The sequence below is a fragment of the Erinaceus europaeus genome, chromosome 6, assembly GCF_950295315.1.
Source record: "Erinaceus europaeus chromosome 6, mEriEur2.1, whole genome shotgun sequence".
NCBI lineage: Eukaryota > Metazoa > Chordata > Mammalia > Eulipotyphla > Erinaceidae > Erinaceus > Erinaceus europaeus.
In genome coordinates, this window is record NC_080167.1 from 70,574,017 (window position 1) to 70,595,146 (window position 21,130).

The 21,130-nt window shown below is 43.0% G+C and overlaps 1 protein-coding gene across 13 annotated transcripts in view; it reads left to right on the plus strand.

Annotated features, from left to right (window-relative positions):
* The window catches only part of PARD3 (par-3 family cell polarity regulator), a 652,495-nt gene that overhangs the window by 377,597 nt on the left and 253,768 nt on the right, over positions 1-21,130 (plus strand). For 8 of the 13 annotated variants that reach the window (XM_060192488.1, XM_060192489.1, XM_060192482.1 and 5 more), the window contains 4 exons: positions 4,230-4,380; positions 12,549-12,738; positions 18,698-18,849; positions 19,843-19,887. In XM_060192488.1, coding sequence (XP_060048471.1) covers positions 4,230-4,380; positions 12,549-12,738; positions 18,698-18,849; positions 19,843-19,887 — 538 coding nt within the window. The remainder of the gene's footprint in view (positions 1-4,229; positions 4,381-12,548; positions 12,739-18,697; positions 18,850-19,842; positions 19,888-21,130) is intronic. The other 5 variants (XM_060192483.1, XM_060192495.1, XM_060192494.1 and 2 more) reach the window with 3 other exon arrangements.

Consider the following 21,130-nt stretch of genomic DNA (forward strand, 5'->3'; position numbering starts at 1 on the left):
GGCGGCATGAGATTTTAGTAAACCCCACAGAAATTATTTTTAAAAGAAACTGGGATTTTTAGCTTTTCCTAAAGAGGACTGACTTGTGCATATATAATAAAAGAGCATTGGTTAATATACAGGTTTTTTTTCTTAAATTATTGCACAGCTTTGCTATATTTCTATTACAAAGGCAATGCATACTATTTGAATATTTTTTTAAAATTTTTTTATATTTATTTATTTATTTTCCCTTTTGTTGCCCTTTTTTATTATCGTTGTTGTAGTTATTGTTGTTACTGATGTCGTCTTTGTTGGATAGGACAGAGAGAAACAGAGAGAGGAGGGGAAGACAGAGAGGGGGAGAGAAAGACAGACACCTGCAGACCTGCTTCACTGCCTGTGAAGCGACTCCCCTGCAGGTGGGGAGCTGGGGGCTCAAACCGGGATCCTTACGCTGGTCCTTGTGCTTTGTGCCACATGTGCTTAACCCGCTGTGCTACCTCCCAACTCCTGAATATCCTTTTAAGAGCGTATATTGCTTCTATATGGTGACGTGATAAGGGGTTTTTCTGCCTTCGTGAATAAGTTATGATAATGGGTGGCTCACATGGGTCTCCATTATTGGCTTAGCTTATTTTCTCTTTAGGAGACTAAACATAAGTGGAATAAGTAGCGTGCATGATATTGTTTGTTCATTGCTGTAGGGAAAGATTTCATCAATGTGTCCTCCTCCCAGTGCGAGTTCTCTCGCTGCAACCCATAGCTAAGTTTTCCATGTTGGTGGGAAAGGGATCCAGTAGAAATGGACTTTGACTACACTCTAACCAGCAAACAACAGAGTGGTGGTGCCTGCACTTCCTTGAGTTGAGGGTGTTCTGTGTGGGCCTGGGAGCCAGCCTGAGGCAGGCAGGCTGCTGTCCTGAAGGGCGTCTCCCTCGGCCCCTCTGAGCCAGCCAACAATCTCAATCACTTGATAAGCTCATTTCCTCTCAATAGCAACAATAAAAGAATCGGAGATTTAAAACAAAAGGGCGTTCCCAATCAGTGCTTTAAGAGAAATGAAAAGGCCCTATATCTCCTGTTAAATATTTATGTAGTCGTCTATTGTTGTCTTCATTTAAATCTGTCTTTTGAGATGCAAATTGAACTTGGTTCTGGGAGATATGGGAGGTATATAGACTCTTGCCCGTGGTGGGGGTAGGGGAGGGATATTTGAGCGCCTGGTTCTTTTCTTAACAGGCATCTGACTGTTTTTCTCTAGGAAAGTTAAGTCAAACAAATTTGAGGATATGTGTGTGTGTGCCGATGAAACGCATTGTTGTATAGCAAGCAGGTCTTATGTAGAGAAACTTCTCTTTGCCTCCGGGGTGATCGCTGGAGCTCGGTGCCTGCACTATGAATCCACTACTCCTGGAGGCCTTTTTTTTTTTTCTTTTTCCATTTTACTGGGTAGGACAGAGAGAAATTGAGAGATGAGTGGACGACAGAGAGGGAGAGAGACAGAGAGACACGTGCAGACCTGCTTCACTGCTCATGAAGTTTTCCCCCTGCAGGTGTTTGAGCCCAGATTCTTTCGCGGGTCCTTGTGTTTAGTACAATGTGTGCACCACTGCCCAGCCCCATTATGCAATGAAACTTTGTCGTGAGTTTCTTTAGTGTATGTGCTCATTTAAAAGAAACACTTGTGGGGGCCAGGCAGTAGCTCACCAGGTTAAGCACACATAGGGTGGAAGTAGGGATCCTGGTTCGAGCCCCTGACCTCCCACCTGCGGGGGGGGGGGGGGGGGTGTCCGCTTCACAAGCAGTGAAGCATATCTGCAGGTGTCTCTCTTTCTCTCCCCTTCTTTGTCTTCCCCTTCTCCCTCAATTTCTCTCTGTCCTATCCAACAACAACAACAGTAACAGCAATGAAAAATATGGCTGCCAGGAGCAGTGGATTCAGGCACCCAGCCCCAGTGATAACCCCGGAGACAAAAAAATAAATTAATAAATTAATTAAAAGAAACACTTGTTCTTAAAAACATGCTATTAAGTTGCTTGTCTGTTTTTGCCTCCTCCAAAGTACCTTGGAATTCTGCATAGTATTCTTTCATAAAATAGGTTTTCTTTTTCTTTTTCTTTCTTTTTTTTTTTTTTTTACATTAGAGACCTTGAATATTTAATTTACTTTTCAGTAAAGCTGTTGGTTCTAATCTGCAACTTAAAAAAAAAAAAACAACAACCCAATAGAACAAATCCTCATTTCATAAATTTAAACCTTACTGAGTCTGATTCACGAGGGCTGCCAGGGTTTATCGTTCTCCTGCAGCTGGACGCAGCTCCAATTGTAATTACGGTGACCCTTGGATACGTTCCCCTCCCCAGTGCTTATCAGACTGGGGCGATAAGCCTACAGTTCCAAACTTCATTAAACATCTCATTTATATTAGCCAGGCGATGGTTTCTAGCAGAAAGAGTGATCTGTTCAGACTCAAGAACCAAGGCAGTTGTGGTATCATCTGTTTGGAATGCAGAGTCTTCACTGGCATGTCGAGGTGCTATGCTGAGCCCCCCACCCAGTCTCCCGGCCTTTCTGCCTCTGGGGCTGCACAGCGGTGCCAACAGACCCTAAGATTCTGAACCTGGGGGGTTAACCTCAGAGCCCACGTCGGGAGCCAAACTGTGCTTTGCCCCTTCTGGCAGGGATGTGTGTCACAGTCTTGCTCACAGAGACTCCCTCCTCTGTCCTGTGATCTGTGAGATGCACTAGGACTGCACAGACACACCCCTTTCAAAGACTGCCACCTGCAGTTTTAATTCACGGCAACACAAGTCATCCTGCGTTCTTTCCTTTTTTTGTGAATCACACGTGTGTCTTTGTCTGCCTCATCAGAAAACTCGGCCCTCTCTGCAGCTGTTTCTGCCCCTTTCCGTGACTCGCCGTCTCCCGCGTAGGCTGACAGGAGAATGGGATGAAGATTCCTAATTTTCTAATGGGAGAAATTTAGACCTAGGAGATTATTCAGGATTCCTGAACTCACAAGTGATCTTTGGATCTTACAGAGTAGGTAGGATTTCTGCCAGAACCCATGGAGACAGGTGCCTCTTGGTCAAACCAGGATCCTTATGCTGGTCCTGCACTTTGTACCACGTGCGCTTAACCCGCTGCGCCACCTCCCCACTCCTGGGCCAATGTATTTCTTACAGGTATAAAGCAGGAGTTCCCCGATTCCACTCTAATCAAACATGCCTGGTACAAGCCATGTCTCATAAAAGAATTCTAAGTAGGGGTGTAAGAGGTAGGTAGTGCAGTGGGTTAAACGCACATGGCCTGAAGCATAACGTTCCTGGTTCGAGCCCCCGGCTCCCCACCTGCAGGGGGAGTCGCTTCACAGGCGGTGAAGCAGGTCTGCATGTGTCTGTCTTTCTCTCCCCCTCTCTGTCCTCCCCTCCTCTCTCGATTTCCTTCTGTCCTATCCAACAACGATAATAAGGGCAACGAAAAAAGGAAAAATAGCCTCCAGGAGCAGTGGATTCATAGCAGCAGGCAATGGGCCTGGGGATAAGCCTGGAAGCCAGCAAAAAACAAGAAAAAAGAAGGGAGGGAGGGCAGGGTGTGCCGGGCCTGGCGGTAGCACGGGGGGTAAGTGGCCTTTGCGCAAAGCACAAGGACCAGTGTTAGGATCCCAGTTCGAGGCCCCGGCTCCCCACCTGCAGGGGAGTCGCTTCACAGGCAACAAAACAGGTCTGCAGGTGCCTGTCTTTCTCTCCCCCTCTCTGTCTTCCCCTCCTCTCTCCAGTTCTCTCTGTCCTATCCAACAACAGTAACAATGATAACAACAACAAGGGCAACAAAAATGGGTAAAAATGGCCTCCAGGAGAAGTGGATTCACAGTGCAGACACTGAGCCCCAGTGATAACCCTGGAGGTAAAACAAAAAAAATTCCGAGTTAGATTCTAACTTACATGGACTTCCACAGACACACAGACAAATTGAACAAGTAAGCAACAAGATAGGCTTTTGATTTACCTTTTTTTTTTTTAAGCTTTTCATATATACATATTTTTTCTCCAATGGTTGCGATCTGACAGAACTTCCTGGGAGGCATAGGTCATTAGGCAGAACTGTCATCACAAATTATTTTGGTCGAGGGTGAAAAGTTCTAGTTCATTTGGTACCCAGTTGGAGACAGGCCTTGGGCAAGTTGTTATAATTCCCCCCTGCTGCGAATGAGCCTCTGTACTGAGCTTCCTTCCTTCCTCGGTAGCTGAAGTCACCTGGAAGCCTCGCTGGACCCGAGCTGCCCATCGAAACCATGTTAGATGACAGAGAACGAAGGATCTCCCACTCGCTCTACAGTGGAATCGAGGGGCTGGAGGAGTCTCCCACCAGGAACGCAGCACTCAGTAGGATAATGGGTGAGTGGAGCGGCTCTGTGTGTGTTCGCCATGACCTCCTGGGATGCTTTCACTGGTTTGCTGCAAGGTGGCTGCTGGAGTGTCACTGGAAAAGGAGGTCTAGGCTTTTGCATGGGAAGGACAGGGCCTTGTCATCAGTCAGCACGTGTCTGTCGGTGTGACGAGAGCAGACCAATTAACATGTGGGTAGGACAAAAACAAAAATGGAGGGAGTCGGGCGGTAGAGCAGTGGGTTAAGCGCACGTGGTGCAAAGGTAAGGATCCTGGTTCGAACCCCCGGCTCCCCACCTGCAGGGGAATCACTTCACAGGCGGTGAAGCAGGTCTGCAAGTGTCTGTCTTTCTCTCCCTCCTCTCTGTCTTCCTTTCCTCTCTCCATTTCTCTCTGCCCTATCCAACAATGACGACATCAGCAACAATAATAATAACTACAAGAACAATACAGCAATAAGGGCAACAAAAGGGAATAAATAAATAAATATAAACTTTTAAAAAAATGGAGAAAGGGATGTTATAGAAAGATTTTTTTCCAGTCATCACGATAGTCTTAGCTTCTTTGAAATAGTGAGTGAAGTTGTGTTTTAAACCCTCCTTCCCTGAGTTACCATAAGAAGGATTCAAAGGCTGTGTATCAGGCAGAAGCCTCTCTGGGCCATTTGGAGGAAAAGAGAAATTTGTCGCTGTACACACACAGACACACATACACACACACACAGACACACACACACACACACACACACACACGTCTGTGAACTGCGCATGCTTATTTGGCCTATACTTGATGGGATGGTACCCTATTTGAGTTAGCTCTCTGCATTTGTGAAGCCTTTATCTGAAAATCCTGCAGCACCATTTTTTTTTTTTTTTTGCATCCTTTGTTTGGCTTCTGCACCATGGAGTCTGCCTGGCCCCCGGTGGGTAATGAGGTCATTAGCACTAGCTCCATGGCGTTTCAGCTGCACACCAGCAGACACAGTTACTAGAGACTCTAGAGTGATGCTGCTCTAGAGTGATGGGATTCGCGGAGTGGCTCAGTTTGGGATTTAGCGTGTGCGAGTTCAAATCTGGCATGTAAGGGGCTGTTTTGATTAACAGGGCACCTGATAGAGACAGCCTTCGCGGCGGGTTTGGTTTGGACGACTCCAGTATCAAAGAAAGAAAGCCCTAAATTCCCTTCTCTGTTTGGAGCTGATTCCATGCACGTAGACCCCAATTTAGCGTCTCCCCATGGAGCTCTACTGGCTGTCTCGGGGAAGCCTACGACTGGCTTGCCTGCTTTTTGCTGTCCATACAAAGATGACGGAGAAGCAGGCTCTGTCTTTGAAACAATTTTGATGGGCTGTGACAGGAAGCACAGAGGCACGTGAAAAGCAGACTTCCATGTGGCGCAAAGTGCAAGGACCAGTGTAAGGATCCCGGGTTCAAGCCCCCGGCTCCCCATCTGCAGGGGAGTTGCTTCACAGGCGGTGATGCAGGCCTTCAGGTGTCTATCTTTCTCCCCCCTCTCTGTCTTCCCCTCCTCTCTCCATTTCTCTCTGTCCTAGCCAACAACGACAACATCAGTGGCAACAATAGCAATCATGACAACAACAAGGGCAACAAAATGGGAAAAAAAAAATGGCCTCCAGGAGCAGTGGATTCATAATGCAGGCACCTAACCCCAGCAATAACCCTGGAAGTGAAAGAAAGAAAGAAAGAAAGAAAGAAAGAAAGAAAGAAAGAAAGAAAGGAAGGAAGGAAGAAAGAAAAGAAAAGAAAAGAAAGAAAGGAAAGAAAGAGAAAAGAAAGGAAGGAAGGAAGAAAGAAAGAAAGGGAAAGGAAGGAAGGAAGGAAGGAAGGAAAGGAAAGGAAAGGAAAGGAAAGGAAAACAAACTTTATTGTTCCTCGTCTAGTCCTACATTTCTTGTTTGGAATAAACGTTCAGTTCTTGTCTTCTGATTCTGTTAATGTTAGTCTTAGACATGCTGGCAGTCTTGTCCGCATTTTTCTTATCTTCTTGGTGCAAGTGAGAAGGGGGGTTTGCTGTAGGCCTTGTTTGCTGTTGGGTGACAAGTATGGCAGACTTTATTCACAGTCATTTGTTTATTTATTTATTTAATTTGACAAGACAGAGTGAAATTGAGGGGGCAGGAGGATATAGAGAGGGAGAAAGAAAGAGAGGCACGTGCAGCCGTGCTTAGCCACTCCTGAAGCTGTCTCCCTGCAGGTGGGATCGGGGGCTTGATCTTCAGTAACTGTGCATGGTAACATGTGCTCTCAATCAGGTGCACCACCAACCAGCCCCTTCCTGGCCCCTTGTCGTGTTCATCTTCACCTGCTAATAATTGCTCTTTTCACTGCTGTTGGATATTTTTTCATATTTTTTGGGACGTAGTATAAGACTTTTTTTTTTTTCTCCCCTGAATTGATGGAAGTTTTGATCCCTTCCTTCAGAAAGAGAGTGCATGTGCCCCTGGATCTGTGTGCATACCGAGTGATTTCCTGTAATTTCCCCTTTGTTATAGGAACATAGGACTTGCCATACTGACACAGACCATTGGCCCACCTGTTCCTGTAACCTGCATCCTGCCTCCAATCCCTGATGCTTCAGAGGAAGGCGAAAAACTAAAAACAGACACCCACCCCCTTCCCCATTCACCCAGTGACCTTTTGAATCGCTGTGCAGATGTGGGTTAAGGAGAATCCCTTCATTTTATTCAGTCTATAGCCCTGGTTTTGTTAGCTCTGGCTCCATTGTCCTCTGAAGTTAGCATTGGGGTAGACATTGTACTTCTCTCCCACTGCCAGGGAACTAATGGGCTTTTTAAAACTCCAGATGCTTCCTCTAAGTTGGTAGCAGCTGGCCTCCCAGACGGGTGCCCTGTTCTGTACTTGCCCTCTGAGGCTAGTGGCGGTAGGCTCAAACCCTTTGATGGGTGGCCAAGCTGATATTGAGTCAATGGGATATTTTCTGAAGACCCCTTTTTTTTTTTACATGTTAATCAGAAAATAGGGTCTCTATTTAGTTTCATCTTGAGAAATGTATATACTTCCTTGATTTATCAATATCTTGAGTTATAGAACGCTGAATACTGTTTATTCCAGTATTCAGTCACTGGTCCTGGGAAACAGATGTTTGTCCAGACATTCCCCACTTAGGTTTGAAATTCTGCAAAGATATCCCCCTTGCAGAAAAACACTGACACCCAGTAACAAATAAAGATGCTGGGCCATTATGTTTTGGTTAACTGAGAGAAGTAGTGCTTATTGCTTTGTACAATACTGGGTACATGGGATGTTCTCAGCTCGTTTGGTCAGTAGTTATCTTCTGTATGTTTAGAACGGTAATGCCCAGTTAAGACACCAGTGTAGTCTGTGCTATTCACGCCATGATCTGCTTTGAACGAAACAATCTTCAGTTTGAAATGCCAACTAGTCTCAGGAAGAAAGGGTTATCTGTGTGCCAATGGGGTGAACTTGCACATTTTCACATAGACTGTTGCTTATGTTGGACTCTACGGCAGAAGGACTTGGAATTTTCTAATCCCTCTCCATGAGAACACATCCCAGGACAGATGGTTCTGTGAAACACCAGAATCAGAAGAGATGTTTGAGTTGGAAAGATGTCACACATCCTTAGTCAGACTTCTCCACGGATCAAGGAACTATGTCCTAAAATCTCATGACATTTTGCTGTTGTTGTTGTTTGTTTCAGTTTGGTTTTAGCTATCCTTTTTTTTTTTTTTTTCTTAGAACATTGATAGCTCTTTCAGGGGGTGGGAAACTGAGATTACTCATAAGTGTTAGTGACATTCATTCTTTATTAGCTTCGATTTAGAAGTCTTCACGTCTCTAAGCAAAAGGTATCAAACTTTTCTGTACTTACTCCATTCTGGCAACCACTATGATCCACACACCACAGAAGCTAAACTTTGAAAAACATCTTTACAAATCACGTACTCTCACCTACTAAACTTCTATTCATGAGAATTATGGGCCAGGAAAATTAAATGTCATAGTTGAAGGTGCAAAGAATCTGACCTAAAACTGTAATGGATTTATATCTACATTTACACACACACACTCTCTCTCTCTCTCTCTCTCTCTCTCACACACACACACACACACACACACACACACACACACACACATATTTTAGTCACATGTTCCACATTACTCTAATCTGATTGATTTTCTTAACTTTTGGTAGGGTCAACCAAGGTTTTGACAGAAAGCAGAATCTCCTCCACATTTTGTATTTGCTAACTTGCCAGCCACTGTGTTGTGCTTTTTAAAAGAGTACTCAGGGCATTCATAAAAAATAAAAAAATCTGTAATGAGCCTCCATGGAATTTGTACTTTTAAAAGCTTTGAATATGTTTCATATTTCACCATATTGCCTTGACTGATAGTCTTAGCAACAGTCATGATAACAGGCATAGCTGGCTTACCCAGCACCTGCAGTCTATAAAATACACCACCAGTTAGCATTTGGGAGGATAGAAACTTAAAACATCTGCAACTTTTTTTTTTTTTAATCTGAGGTATTTTTCTGATCAAAACAAAACTGAGAATTTCTGTACCACTTTTGGAAGTTAACCCTGGTGGCTTTTCTATTCATACATTTGTGATTTTTTTTTTTTAAACACTTACATTTAGAATAGTTTCATCTTGTTAGAAATTCAACATTGAGACATGGGACATTAGTTTGTTTTCTGTTGCGAGGTGATTTTTTTTTTCTCATATTCTAGCATGGTGTTGCCTTCTATGTAAAAGTACCGTTGAATAAATGTTGAATAAACAATCATTCTGTATCCCACTGTTTGACTTCTTTACATGACAATGCCTGCTTTCAACCTTAGATTCAACTTGCTGGTTAATTAGGTGAGAGAAGAGAAAACTTTCAGTTCTTTTTCAAGTCAACGTTGAAGCACATTTATGACACACCAGGGACTAGCAGACATAACTAGGAGATGGACTGGTGACACAGCTCACCTTGGAAAGACACCTGTTTCTCTAGTGCATGCCACAACACTGAGGCCATGTGACAACCAACCCCTCCAGCCCTGCCCTTCTCTGCCCTTCACTTCCCCCTCCCCCTAATGCCCTGTCTAAAGCCTGCTGAGGGAGAACACACACACTCTCACACACAGACACACACTCACACACAGACACACTCACAGTCATACTCACACACACACACATACTCACACACACACACACTCATAGTCACACTCACACACTCACACAGACAGACACACACACTCACACACATACACATACACACACTCACACAAACACACACACACACACACACACTTCCGAGGTTATGGTATGGAGTGAGTGCTATAGGTCATGGAGTTAGTTCAGTCACCTTGACTCAAACATATTTCAAGAGCCAGAACCTAATCCTCTATTTTGGGAAAAAGCATGTTTGCTAACCTCCAGAACCAAGGGTAAGAGACAACTACATCTGGCATTATTATTAGGGAGTTTTTTCCAAATAAAATTGTCATCTTTTTTATGGAGGGTTAATAGTTTGCAGTGCAGTGGTTGACCCTGTGTACAGTCTCGCATCTTTCCACGAAAGTTCTCTGCACAACATTCTTACCCACAACTGAGGGCCCTTTCTACCATCATGCAACTTTGGGTATGAAATCTGGACCATCCCGGGGGCCGGGTGGTGGTGCACCTGGTTGAGCACACAGGTTACAGTGCTCAAGGACCCGGGTTTGAGTCCCCAGTCCCCACATGCAGGGGGAAAGCTTCATGAGTGGTGAAGCAGGACTGCGGGTGTCTCTCTGTCTCTCTCCCTCTCTATCACCCCCTTCCCTCTCTATTTCTGGCTGTCTCTATCCAATAAGTAAAGATAATAAAAGAGGAAAGAAAAGAAAAGAAGAAAACTAGATGATCTAAGAGATCCCTTAAGAGAAAAAGGATGATACTCCTGTTATAAGATGGATTTTCATACAGAGAATCATTCGCTATGTATTGCATACTGGGCTGTCTCTCAGAATCTGTGGTGTGTACAAGTCAGTGTACTCTAGCCGTGCCATCCTGTTTTCTTCCCATCAGCGTTTCCTGTCCAAGTATTTAGCTTGCACACGATGACGTGCGCCTCATCTGTGGCCACTGTCAGTCAAGGATGCCACTGGTTTTGTCATTCTCCACATTTTTTGAGGGTAATGGTGTTAGGACACCCGACTGGATTTATCAGTGATACTCTATTCTCACTCAAAAACTTTTGCTTTTCTGTTAAACTATGTAGATTTCACTCCTAACTCGTATGTTAAAATATGGAACTCTTGACTGACTGTTACTCTACTCAGAGTTAAAGGAAAAATGCGTAACGGGTCAAATGGCGGTAGTACTTGGAATGAATGCTACAGTGACCCGTTTTTTGTTTTCCTAGAACTGCTATGCCTGACTTAACAGATTCAGATGTTAACTTAAAAGGAGCTAGTCCTTCTCCTTATCAAGTGGCAGGGAAGCTGCCAACACTCCTTTTTTGTTGCAAGAGCCTAGTCAGTGGGTATATGTCAGCCCATGAGGCCTGTTCCTCTATGTGACCTCTCAAAAGGTATCCACTTGGCCCAGAACCTTGCCCATGGATTCTTGCTCAAGAGAACCATGGCACACGGTTTGAGGAAGAAGCCCGAGGAACTCTAGAAGTCTGGGTGAAGAAGATGACACCATTTGGACCTTAACATTACTTTTGAGGATTCGGGGTCTTGACTGCAAATATTATAACAAGAAGGACTGTGAGTTGGAAAACCTGGACCCTGACCAGAGTTTTCTAAATGAAATTGACCTGTGTAGACAGGCCGACGTCTGTCTTTACCCAACAATATGACGTCTGAAATGAATAAGTCAACTTCCTGCTCACTCCCGCCATCTGCCCGCCGAGGCCTTGACCAGCCATTTCCATCATTACTTGTAACAGGAAAGACACAATATGCTGCAATGTCCCACTCTGATGATAACTTTTATTAAGTCTCCCCGTGTCCCCCTGCCTCCAGCCACCAAAACAGATAGTTGGCAGTGTTGGCACTGAGTGCTCCAGTCCACAGCTCCCAGTCTCCAGCAGTTACCTCATTTACGTCAGTTACCTCAGTTACGTCTCCCTCGATGACACGTGGTCTCCTTAAGAGCAGAAATGATGTCTTCCTTAGAATACAAGATAGGTGTCTGCTGACCCAGTGGACGAAATGACCGCCATACTATGAAAAAGTCCACAGGGCTCCCCTCTCCATCTCCGGGGAGAACTCTCAAAGGACCCTGACAGTTTAAAAATCTCTGTCACATTTTCATGTTAGATGTTATTTGTTGGCTCACCTGGTTAAGCACACACGATCCAGCGTGTAAGGACTCAGGTTCAAGCTCCTGGTCCCCACCTGCAGGGGGAAAGAAAACTTCACAAGGGGTGAAGCAGGGCTGCAGGGGTCTGTTTCTCTCTTTATCTCTATCTCTCCCCCTTCTCTCAATTCTGCTGTGTCTCTATCCAATAATAAGTAAACGTATTTTTTTTATTTACTTATTTTTGCCCTCAGGGTTATCGCTGGGACTCGGTGCCTGCACTACAAATCCACTGCTCCTGGAGACTCATTTTTTCCCTTTGTTGCCCTTGTTGTTTATCATTGTTACTATTATTATTGTTGTCATTGCTGTCATTGTTGTTGGATAGGACAGAGAAATGGGAGAGAGGAGGGGAAGACAGAGAGGGGGAGAGAAAGACACACACACCTGCAGACCTGCTTCACCGCCTGTGAAGCGACTTCCCTGCAGGTGGGGAGCCGGGGGCTCGAACCGGGATCCTTCCTCCTGCCCTTGTGCTTCCCGCCATGTGAGCTTAACCCGCTGCGCTACCACGCAGCCCCCTTAAAAGTATTTTTTTTTAAAAAAGTTATTTGGGAGATCACTTATGTTTCAAGAAACTGAAATCCACCCGGAAGAGGCAGCCTGCTGTTGTCAGAGTGGTGCAGTTCTCTGGTCAGAGGGAGCAGGGGCAAGAGATTTCACTTGATCGTTTGGGAAAAACAAGTCCACTCGCTTCTACTTTGTTCTGCCAGGTGGTTCAACTCAGTAGAAACCCCGAGCTTCTCAAGGGAGCACAGTGTCAGCACTGCCTCACATCACACTCGGACTGATATCTAGCACTTCTCTTTCTCTTTTCTCCCCTCCACTGGACAGGGAAATACCAACTTTCCCCCACGGTGAATATGCCTCAAGACGATACTGTCATTATTGAAGATGACAGGCTACCCATGCTCCCTCCACACCTGTCTGACCAGTCTTCTTCAAGTTCCCATGATGATGTGGGGTTCGTGACAACGGACGCTGGCTCCTGGGCCAAAGCTGCCATCAGTGACTCAGCAGAATGGTAAGATCATAGAAAGCCGCGTTCATTTCAATCACGCTTTACTTTGATGTCGAAACGCTCTATCACCAGGCGAGGTTAATCACCCTCTATGGTAGTGTTTCCATACTCGTAACTAATACTCTATTAGTAAAAGATTCCCCTCTCTCCTTAAAACTAGCCAGCTAGTTTAGCCTCTCCAATGCTGGGGTGAATAATTCTGCCAAAACCAACAAATTACCAAGGACCCTCAAAACTCACTTATTGTGTTACTATTTTAGGTCCCTGTGAATATTATCTTTTTACTTTTTTTAAATCATCTTTATTTTTTTTATTGGATAGATACAACCAGAAATTGAGAGGGAAGGGGGAGAGAGACAGAGAGACATCTGCAGCCCTGCTTCACCACTTGTGACGCTTTTTCCCCCGTAGGTGGGGACCGGGGACTCAAATCCTTGCACACTGTACCGTGTGCTCTCAACCAGGTGTGCCACTCCCACCCCCACCCCCAATATTTATTTATTTATTTATTTATTTATTTAGCCTCCAGGGTTATTGTGGGGGCTTGGTACCCGCACTACGAATCCACTGATCTGACTTAAGTCTCTTTTTTCCCTTTTGTTGCCCTTGTTTTTCATTGTTGTTATTGTTGTTATTGATGTTGTTGTTGGATAGGACAGAGAGAAATGGAGAGAGGAAGGGAAGACAGAGGGGGAGAGAAAGATAGACACCTGCAGACCTGCTTCACCGCCTGTGAAGCGACTCCCCTGCAGGTGGGGAGCCGGGGTTCAAACCAGGTTCTTGCATTTTGTGCCATGTGCACTTAACCTGCTGTACTACCATCTGACCCCCTAATTTCTCTCTTTCTGTTAAGTAAATAAATGCAGAGGAACCTCTCAGCTGTCTAAAAGGTGGTAACAAGTAGATGATTTTGCACAAATTAGTAGGGGGTATGTTCTGTGGCTGCAGGTGAATTTTTAAAATTGCCTAAGTACTATAGCTGCAGGCATTTCAATTCGTTTGTTTCACACATCCTAACTTTGGGGCAGGGGCGGCCTCCTTTTTTTTTTTTTTTTGCCTCCATGGGTATTGCTGGGGCTTGGTGCTGGCACTAGCATCAGAGGCTATTTCCTTTTGTTGCCCTTCTTGTTTATCATTGTTGTTGTTATTGCTGTCATTGTTGTTGGATAGGACAGAGAGAAATCGAGAAGGGGGAAGGACAGAGGGGGAGAGAAAGACAGACACCTGCAGACCTGCTTCAACACTTGTGAGGCGACCCCCCTGCAGGTGGGGAGCTGGGGGCTCGAACCAGGATCCTTATGCCGCTCCTTGCTTCACGTCATGTGCATTTAACCTGCTGTGCTACCACAGGGCCCCATATATATATATATTGATATATATATATATATAATATATATATATCAATATATATATATATATTGATCTTGCATCTTTTAAAATAGAAGAAAGCATTTGATATTTTTGAGCCAGTGCTGTGTGCTTTAGCTTGCATGCCCAGTAAGTGCACACATCTGTAAGCAAGAGGAAAGTCTCTTCTAGAAATGACCTTGTATGGTTGTAGTGGTAACACAAGACAGAAGTTTTTTATTGTACTTCCTCTGGGGGCTTTTATGGAAACATCAGCACAATTCTATTTAAATGGTATGACACTTCTCTCCTCCTCTCTCTGTCTATATTTTTACTTTTTTTCTGAAGACGTACGTCAACATCAAATATTTGATGAGAAATTTCCAGAGGACTGCCCTTTCTTTGTGTTAAGTGTGTGTGTGTGTGTGTGTGTGTGTGTGTATGTGTGTGTGTGTGTGTGTGTGACTATCTTAACATAATAAACCATCCCTGCTCCCTTAGCCTATGCCTAAAACCCATCTGAAATTTGCAGATGCTGCTGTATTTACTAGTTACTGTTGACTTCTTCTTCTGAATGTGAAAACAATAGAGAAAGTCAGGATCAGATATTTGGCGGACTCATCGTAGAGACAAAAAGCCACCGAGACTCAGCCATGCTGAGAATTCGGGAAGGTGGTGGCAGGAGAGATTGCTTAGTGTGTTCTAAGTTCTGTGTCAATGAAAATAAACAAACAGCTGCAGACGAAGATGGTGACATTAATTTCCCTAAGAGGCTTCGTGAAATGGTGAGAACTTGTGCGGTTTTGCTGTGGGGAAGGTGAAGTAAAGAAAAGAATATGAATGAGAGGTTATTCAAACAAGAATGACAGCTGTTCTGAATCACAGTAGAAAAGTAATCTTCTCTAGCCTGACTATATCTCCCTAATCCTGGATGAAAATGTTATGAAAACAAAAGGGCAATAAGACAGGATTAATGATTGGAGTTTTAATAACATTAGAGGTCAGGGTGTGGTTACGTTCTTTAAAGCATCAGCTGCTGGTCCCGCAGTCTTAACTAGTGAAACACACCAGTGTGTTGTTAACTGTGTCTGAAATGAGTTAGTTTAATGGGCACATTGGTCGTGATGCAATAACTATGCTACAGTTTAGGGATAGTTAGTCACCCACCCGCCACCCCCCACTTTTCCAGGAGGATTAATGGTTTACAGTCGATAGTAAAATAGAGTAGTTGGTATATGTGTAACATTTCTCAGTTCTCCACAAATCACTCTAACCCCCCACCTAGGTCCTCCTTGGTCTTTCACTTTGGTGAATATTTTTAGCTATTTGAGGACTCTTGTTAATTTACAGACTCATATGACATTTTTTAATTGTGTGTGTTAATAGTTCATCTCACAATTGTGAAATGTTCATTTAAAAAAAAAATTGCTAGTTAATAGGTGTCCCTTTCAAGGCACTTATTAACTAGGGACCATTAGGAATCCTTTTTTAAAAAAAATGTATTTATACAATAAAAAATAAATGGACAAGACCATATAGTAAGAAGGGTACATTGCCCACACAATTCCCACCACTAGAGTTCTGTGTCCCATCCCCTCCCTTGACAGCTTTCCTGTTTGTTTTCTCTCCGGAACAATGCTTTTTTTTTTTTTTTTTAAGTGAAAATAAGCTTTATTACATCAAGTAATAAAAACGTACAAAGATGCAAATGGTTTTAGTCCTTTTCTTCCAGATGGCTAGGTCAACTTACAGAAAGGCAGAACTGAAATCTATAGGCAGTCTCTGGGAGATTTCTGGTCAGGGAACAATGCTTTCAAACAGGAAAAGATAAGGCCTGAGGCTCTAGCCTGAGTGATGTCTTAACTTCAAAGAACATAGTCATTTCACAAATATGCGGGTCTATGACTTTCAGATAAGACCAGCAGCAAGAGTTTACCCTCTTCTTGAAAAGTTTTTTACCGCTAATTAAAATGTACTGCAAATTCCTTCTGTTCACAAAATTTGATGCCTTAGAGAGTTCAAGTCCTAAAGCCGAATTGTTGAAGAGAGCAACTTAGGACACATAATCATTCTTACTGAAATCTTCTCTTTGGAGTGGTGGCAGCAAAATGTGGGTTCATCATACGTGACTACTACTGTATCGCAGGGTAGCTAGAAAGACGTTTATAATTTATTGTGTGCAGTCTATTTCATCATATGTAAGCATATTTAAATATTTTATTAAAATGTGTATAAGTAGCCTAAATTATACATGTGAATGTGCATTGAAGACTTCAGGAGAAACTTGATAGCTTCCTCTTGAGACAGCAAAGTTGTATTTTGTTTATTTCGTCTTATTTTCGCCTCCAGAGTTATCCTTAGAGCTTGGTGCTGGCCCTACAAATTCATGGCTCCTGGCAACTATTTTCCATTTTACTGGATAGGGCAAAGAGAAGTGGAGAGAAGAGGGGGAGAGAGAGAGGGAAAGAGGGGGAGAGAGAGAGAGAGAGAGAGAGAGACCTGCCGCCCTGCTTCATTCCTTGTGAAGCATCCCCCCCTGCAGGTGGGGAGCGGGGACTCGAACCAGGATCCTTGTGCGGGTCCTTGCGCTTAGCACTATGTGCGCTTAACCTGCTGTGACACCACCCACCCCCCCGGGAACAGCCCAGTTTTAGACTTGAAGTATAATATTAAACATGAAGTGATTTACACTGAATGTGAACAAAATAGCGATTTTTTTAAATTGGTTTAATAGTGATCGACAAGACCATCAGTTAAGAAGGGTGCAATTCTACACAGTGCCCACCACCAGCGCTCCGTATCCCATCCCCTCCATTAGCATTTCATGGGACTTAGCTATCGCATGCCCTGCGCCCTCTGTATCTGTTCTCAGTGTATTGGCAGGTCTCGGGTAAAGCTAGCTAGGTGCCCAGGGTGCAGAACAGAACAGGGGTGCTTCTTGTATTGACTGAAGGAGCGTAGGTTCAAGACAGCAAACCCCCACCCCCCACCCCAGCCGCCGCCCAGTTCCTAGCCCTAGGCCTCATCCTGGATGCCCTGCTCTGTACTCAGGAGAAAAGTCTGCAGTGGGGTGGGGGGGGGGGTGTCACATCTGCTTTGTGGGGCTGTGTTCCCATTGGCTTGCTCTTTTGATGGGACATACTCAGGAAGGCTCGCGGGCTGGAAGCATTCTGGGTCTCTGAACCTGCTGACAGTGTTTTCCTTGTGCAGTTTTGGGTTTTAGTTCTTCTTGATCAGTGAAGGTTGCAGCAGAATGTCTGATGAGATCCAAACCAAATCACCATCTTTTTACCACTCTGGATAGTAACTCTCGTAAGACTATAAGGAGTCAGGGGCATAAGGAATTTAGCGACTGGTGGTGGTGACATCACGCATCATGGAAGAAAGTCCCCCCCCCCCCACATCCCCGTGTGTTCAGCCAGCTTCGGAGAAACATTCTACTTGGCCAGAGAGAAACATAGTTACTGATAATAGAAGAGGTATTTATTCACTTACCCAACTTGCTCAGCAGAGAGGGGGGGGGGGGAGAAAGAGAGAGATATCCATTTTGTGAACTATGCCTTTTAGAGTGTCCACAGGTGAATGTAAAGAGATGTGATTCTGTGCCATTCTGAACCAATCCCGTTGGGAAAACGCTTTCAAAGGTGTCCTGTTGCCATCACATCTGTGTCCCGACATGCCACCACGTCACCACACATCATCCTCATCTCTGCTTGAGCCCTTGTTGTGTTACTTGAATCAAATGTCCCCTAGTCCTCTCACGTTTTCCCTACCTCCCCTGAGTACTGTATTACCTGTTGTATACTAGTTTAATATTTCTTTTTAGGTACTTATAGAAGACAGAGCTTTTCTTGTTTTTTTTTTCTTTTGACTTGAGTTTCTAGTACAATGTTGCAATCATAGCAGGTTCTAATGAAACTTGGTTTAATTGGTTTCTTCTCTAGGAAGTATTGCAAAAAAAATTACATCCACATTTAACTACAAAGATGTATTTTATTTATTTATTTTTTTCATTTCTGAAACATTAGATAAAGGATAGATGAAGAGACCAGAGCAAACTTCTTTTCAAATGTCTGTCTAGTTCATTTTTACGGTCATTTGTTTCATCTCAACATTTGTGTGTAATAAGTGTCAGATTTGTAGGAATATTCCTTCTCAGTGTCAAAAAAATGTATCAAGTTCCCTCCCCCTTTTTATAAATCCTTAGAAATAATGCTTATTGTCAGATAGAGTAAGGAAAGTAGGAAAGAAACAGAGAATGCGAGACATCATGCAGTTAAAGGCTAATCACTCAAAATTAGTATAAACTAATGGCATATTTCCCATTGAGTCCTAACCAACCACATGTGAATATACAGTTTTTTGAGGCTATTGGTTATTGCTAGAACTCTGCCTGCTTGACTCTCCCTCTTCCAGTGGACAGTTTTGCTTGTTGGTTTGTTGTCCTTTAAGTATTTTGGGTGAACACATGTCCTGGGAACACTCTGCATCATCTGTACTCACCTGTGTGTATGTATGCCCACATTTGTAGATGTGGGGATGTATTAACCTCTCTAAAACCAGATGTCTTCTCATTTTAATAATATATTTCTGTTTTTCTTTCTGTTCACACTAGCTCTTTGAGTCCAGATGTTGATCCAGTTCTTGCTTTTCAACGAGAAGGATTTGGACGTCAGAGTATGTCAGAAAAACGCACAAAGCAATTTTCAGATGCCACTCAATTGGATTTCGTTAAAACACGAAAATCAAAAAGCATGGATTTAGGTAGTGAGTACAATCTCCATGAATCTTTATCTAAATAAGGTTTAGATGCTGTAAGATTAAAACGGATGGTTCCAAACACATGCCTGTTTACAATGCTCTTGTATGTTTGCATAATGTGCAATATGTTGATATATATATCTACTGATCAGAAAAGAAACACATACGCATATCATACTTTATCTGTATCTTTTTGAAAAAAAAAAAAAGGAAATGTTCTTAACTACTGACTGTTTAAAATCAACATAACTGATAGAGAATTTAGTTCATTGTGGTATTTTTGAACCAGGAGAAAATGTCTCGGAGAGAAACCATTATCTCAATCCATGTCTAGAATTTGATCACGTCATGATGCCTTCTTTCCATTGCTATTCCTTAAGATCTATTGAATAGAAATTCTTACGTGTTGATTGATAATGAAGGTCTTTAATTGAAATAATGATTTTGAGAGACTATTGTAGAAAGTAATTGGAATCAAAGGAGGAGGGAAAAAAATAATATCCCTAATTGTCCAATGAACCACCAATCAGGTAGTTGTCTCTTTTTAAATCAATTTTCACCAAAACTCATCCAAAAGGTTCAATGATTGTATCTATCCACTGATTGAATGATCGAAAGTAAAAACCTTTGTTAATCAACTGTAACTCACGCTATCCTCTGGCGGCTGTTTGTACCTCAAGACTAAAAGCATTAATCGATCACGTGCATAAAAAGAAAACAACTTGCCGATGCCTTGCCTTGGCCAGCGACGAAATGCTAACATCTAAATAACACGCGTGCCTCTGAATCGAATGGGCAAACTGCATGGAGACACCATTCTGCTCCCCTCCCTAGTCCTATTCTGATTGTGAATGTGTGCTTGAGGGCTCAGATTATTTGCATGATATAGTACCTAGGAATTGTCACCTAACTGAAAAAAAAAATAATCTGGTAAAGATTGAAGCATGTCGGGCTGTGGGGACTAACTGGGCTAACCGTTCTACATTTACCTTTTAACAGTAGCTGACGAGACTAAACTCAATACAGTGGATGACCAGAAAGCAGGTAAGAATGGACAGTTGGGCTGTTGCCATAGTAACTGTGGTCCAAGGAGCTTATCATAATTATAGAGCTGCCAGTCACCTCACTCGTGAACAGGAATATTCTGGTCTTGCAGGGATGCTTTCCTTGTAGGAAATCAAACTATACGAGACAGAATAGTTTTTTTCTTAGAAAAAAAAAATAGCACTGGGTACAGAGTAAATGGCAATATAATATAGTGCTTAAAATATGAAGACATCTCGATTTTTCTTGATTTACTTTATGTTGGAGTATTCTACCCAACCCCCCCCCCCCAAAAAAAAATAAAGTAAAAAAAATCTGGATACCATGATTCCCTTGGATAATACTCTTTCAGTTCTTATTATCTCTCTGTTTGATGTCTAGTTTTGTTTCTGTATCGCTCAAAGTGGTGCTATTTGACTTTAAAGATAATGTTCATTTTTGTTATCTTCAGCCACTCAGAAATCTTAGCTTTTGTTCCAAATGCAGGAGCTAAAAACCTGCCTGGTACAGACTTAGAATATATCAGACACGTAACTCTTTATCTTAACTTTGAGGACTTATTTAAAAAGGTTTTTGTTTTTATAACTAGTTTTTTTTTCTTTTTCCTAAAATGTTGCTCACTCATTTCCATATTATTAGACTAGCCCAGGCCTACATCCTAGTAGATTTTACTTTCTTTTGAAAAATATTTATGAGAGACAGAGAGAGAGAGGGAAAGAGAGGAGAGCACTGTTCAGCTCTGGTTGAGGTTGGTGCTGGGGATTGAATCCAGAACCTCAAGACCTCAGGCTTAGAAGTCTTTTGCAGAACCACTAGCTATCTCGCAGCCATAGGATTTGCTTTCTGTGCTATTGCCGGAGCCAAATCTTTATGTCTAATTAAAGTAATGTGCTTTGTACAACTGAGCGTTTATGATATATTATTAAAAGTTTGGAATAGTGTTTTAATTATTCTAGGTCTAATATGAGACTCTCCATTTAGCATTAATTATTTTCCAGCCACCATTTTAACCTGCAATAGTCATTAGCTCTAGCCTACTTGAAGATACATAGCCCATACACATATGTGAATATTATTGCCAACGTGGTCAGAGTTTTCACAGTCTGTAGAGTAAGAGGAACTGTGGAAATTGCCTTCAATAAATCATAGAATTAACTGCATTGCAAAGCAATTAATTTTATCCTCGGTCCTTATTAAGTAGCTATTTTTCTTATCCAACATGAAATTCTGAAACAGGTATAAT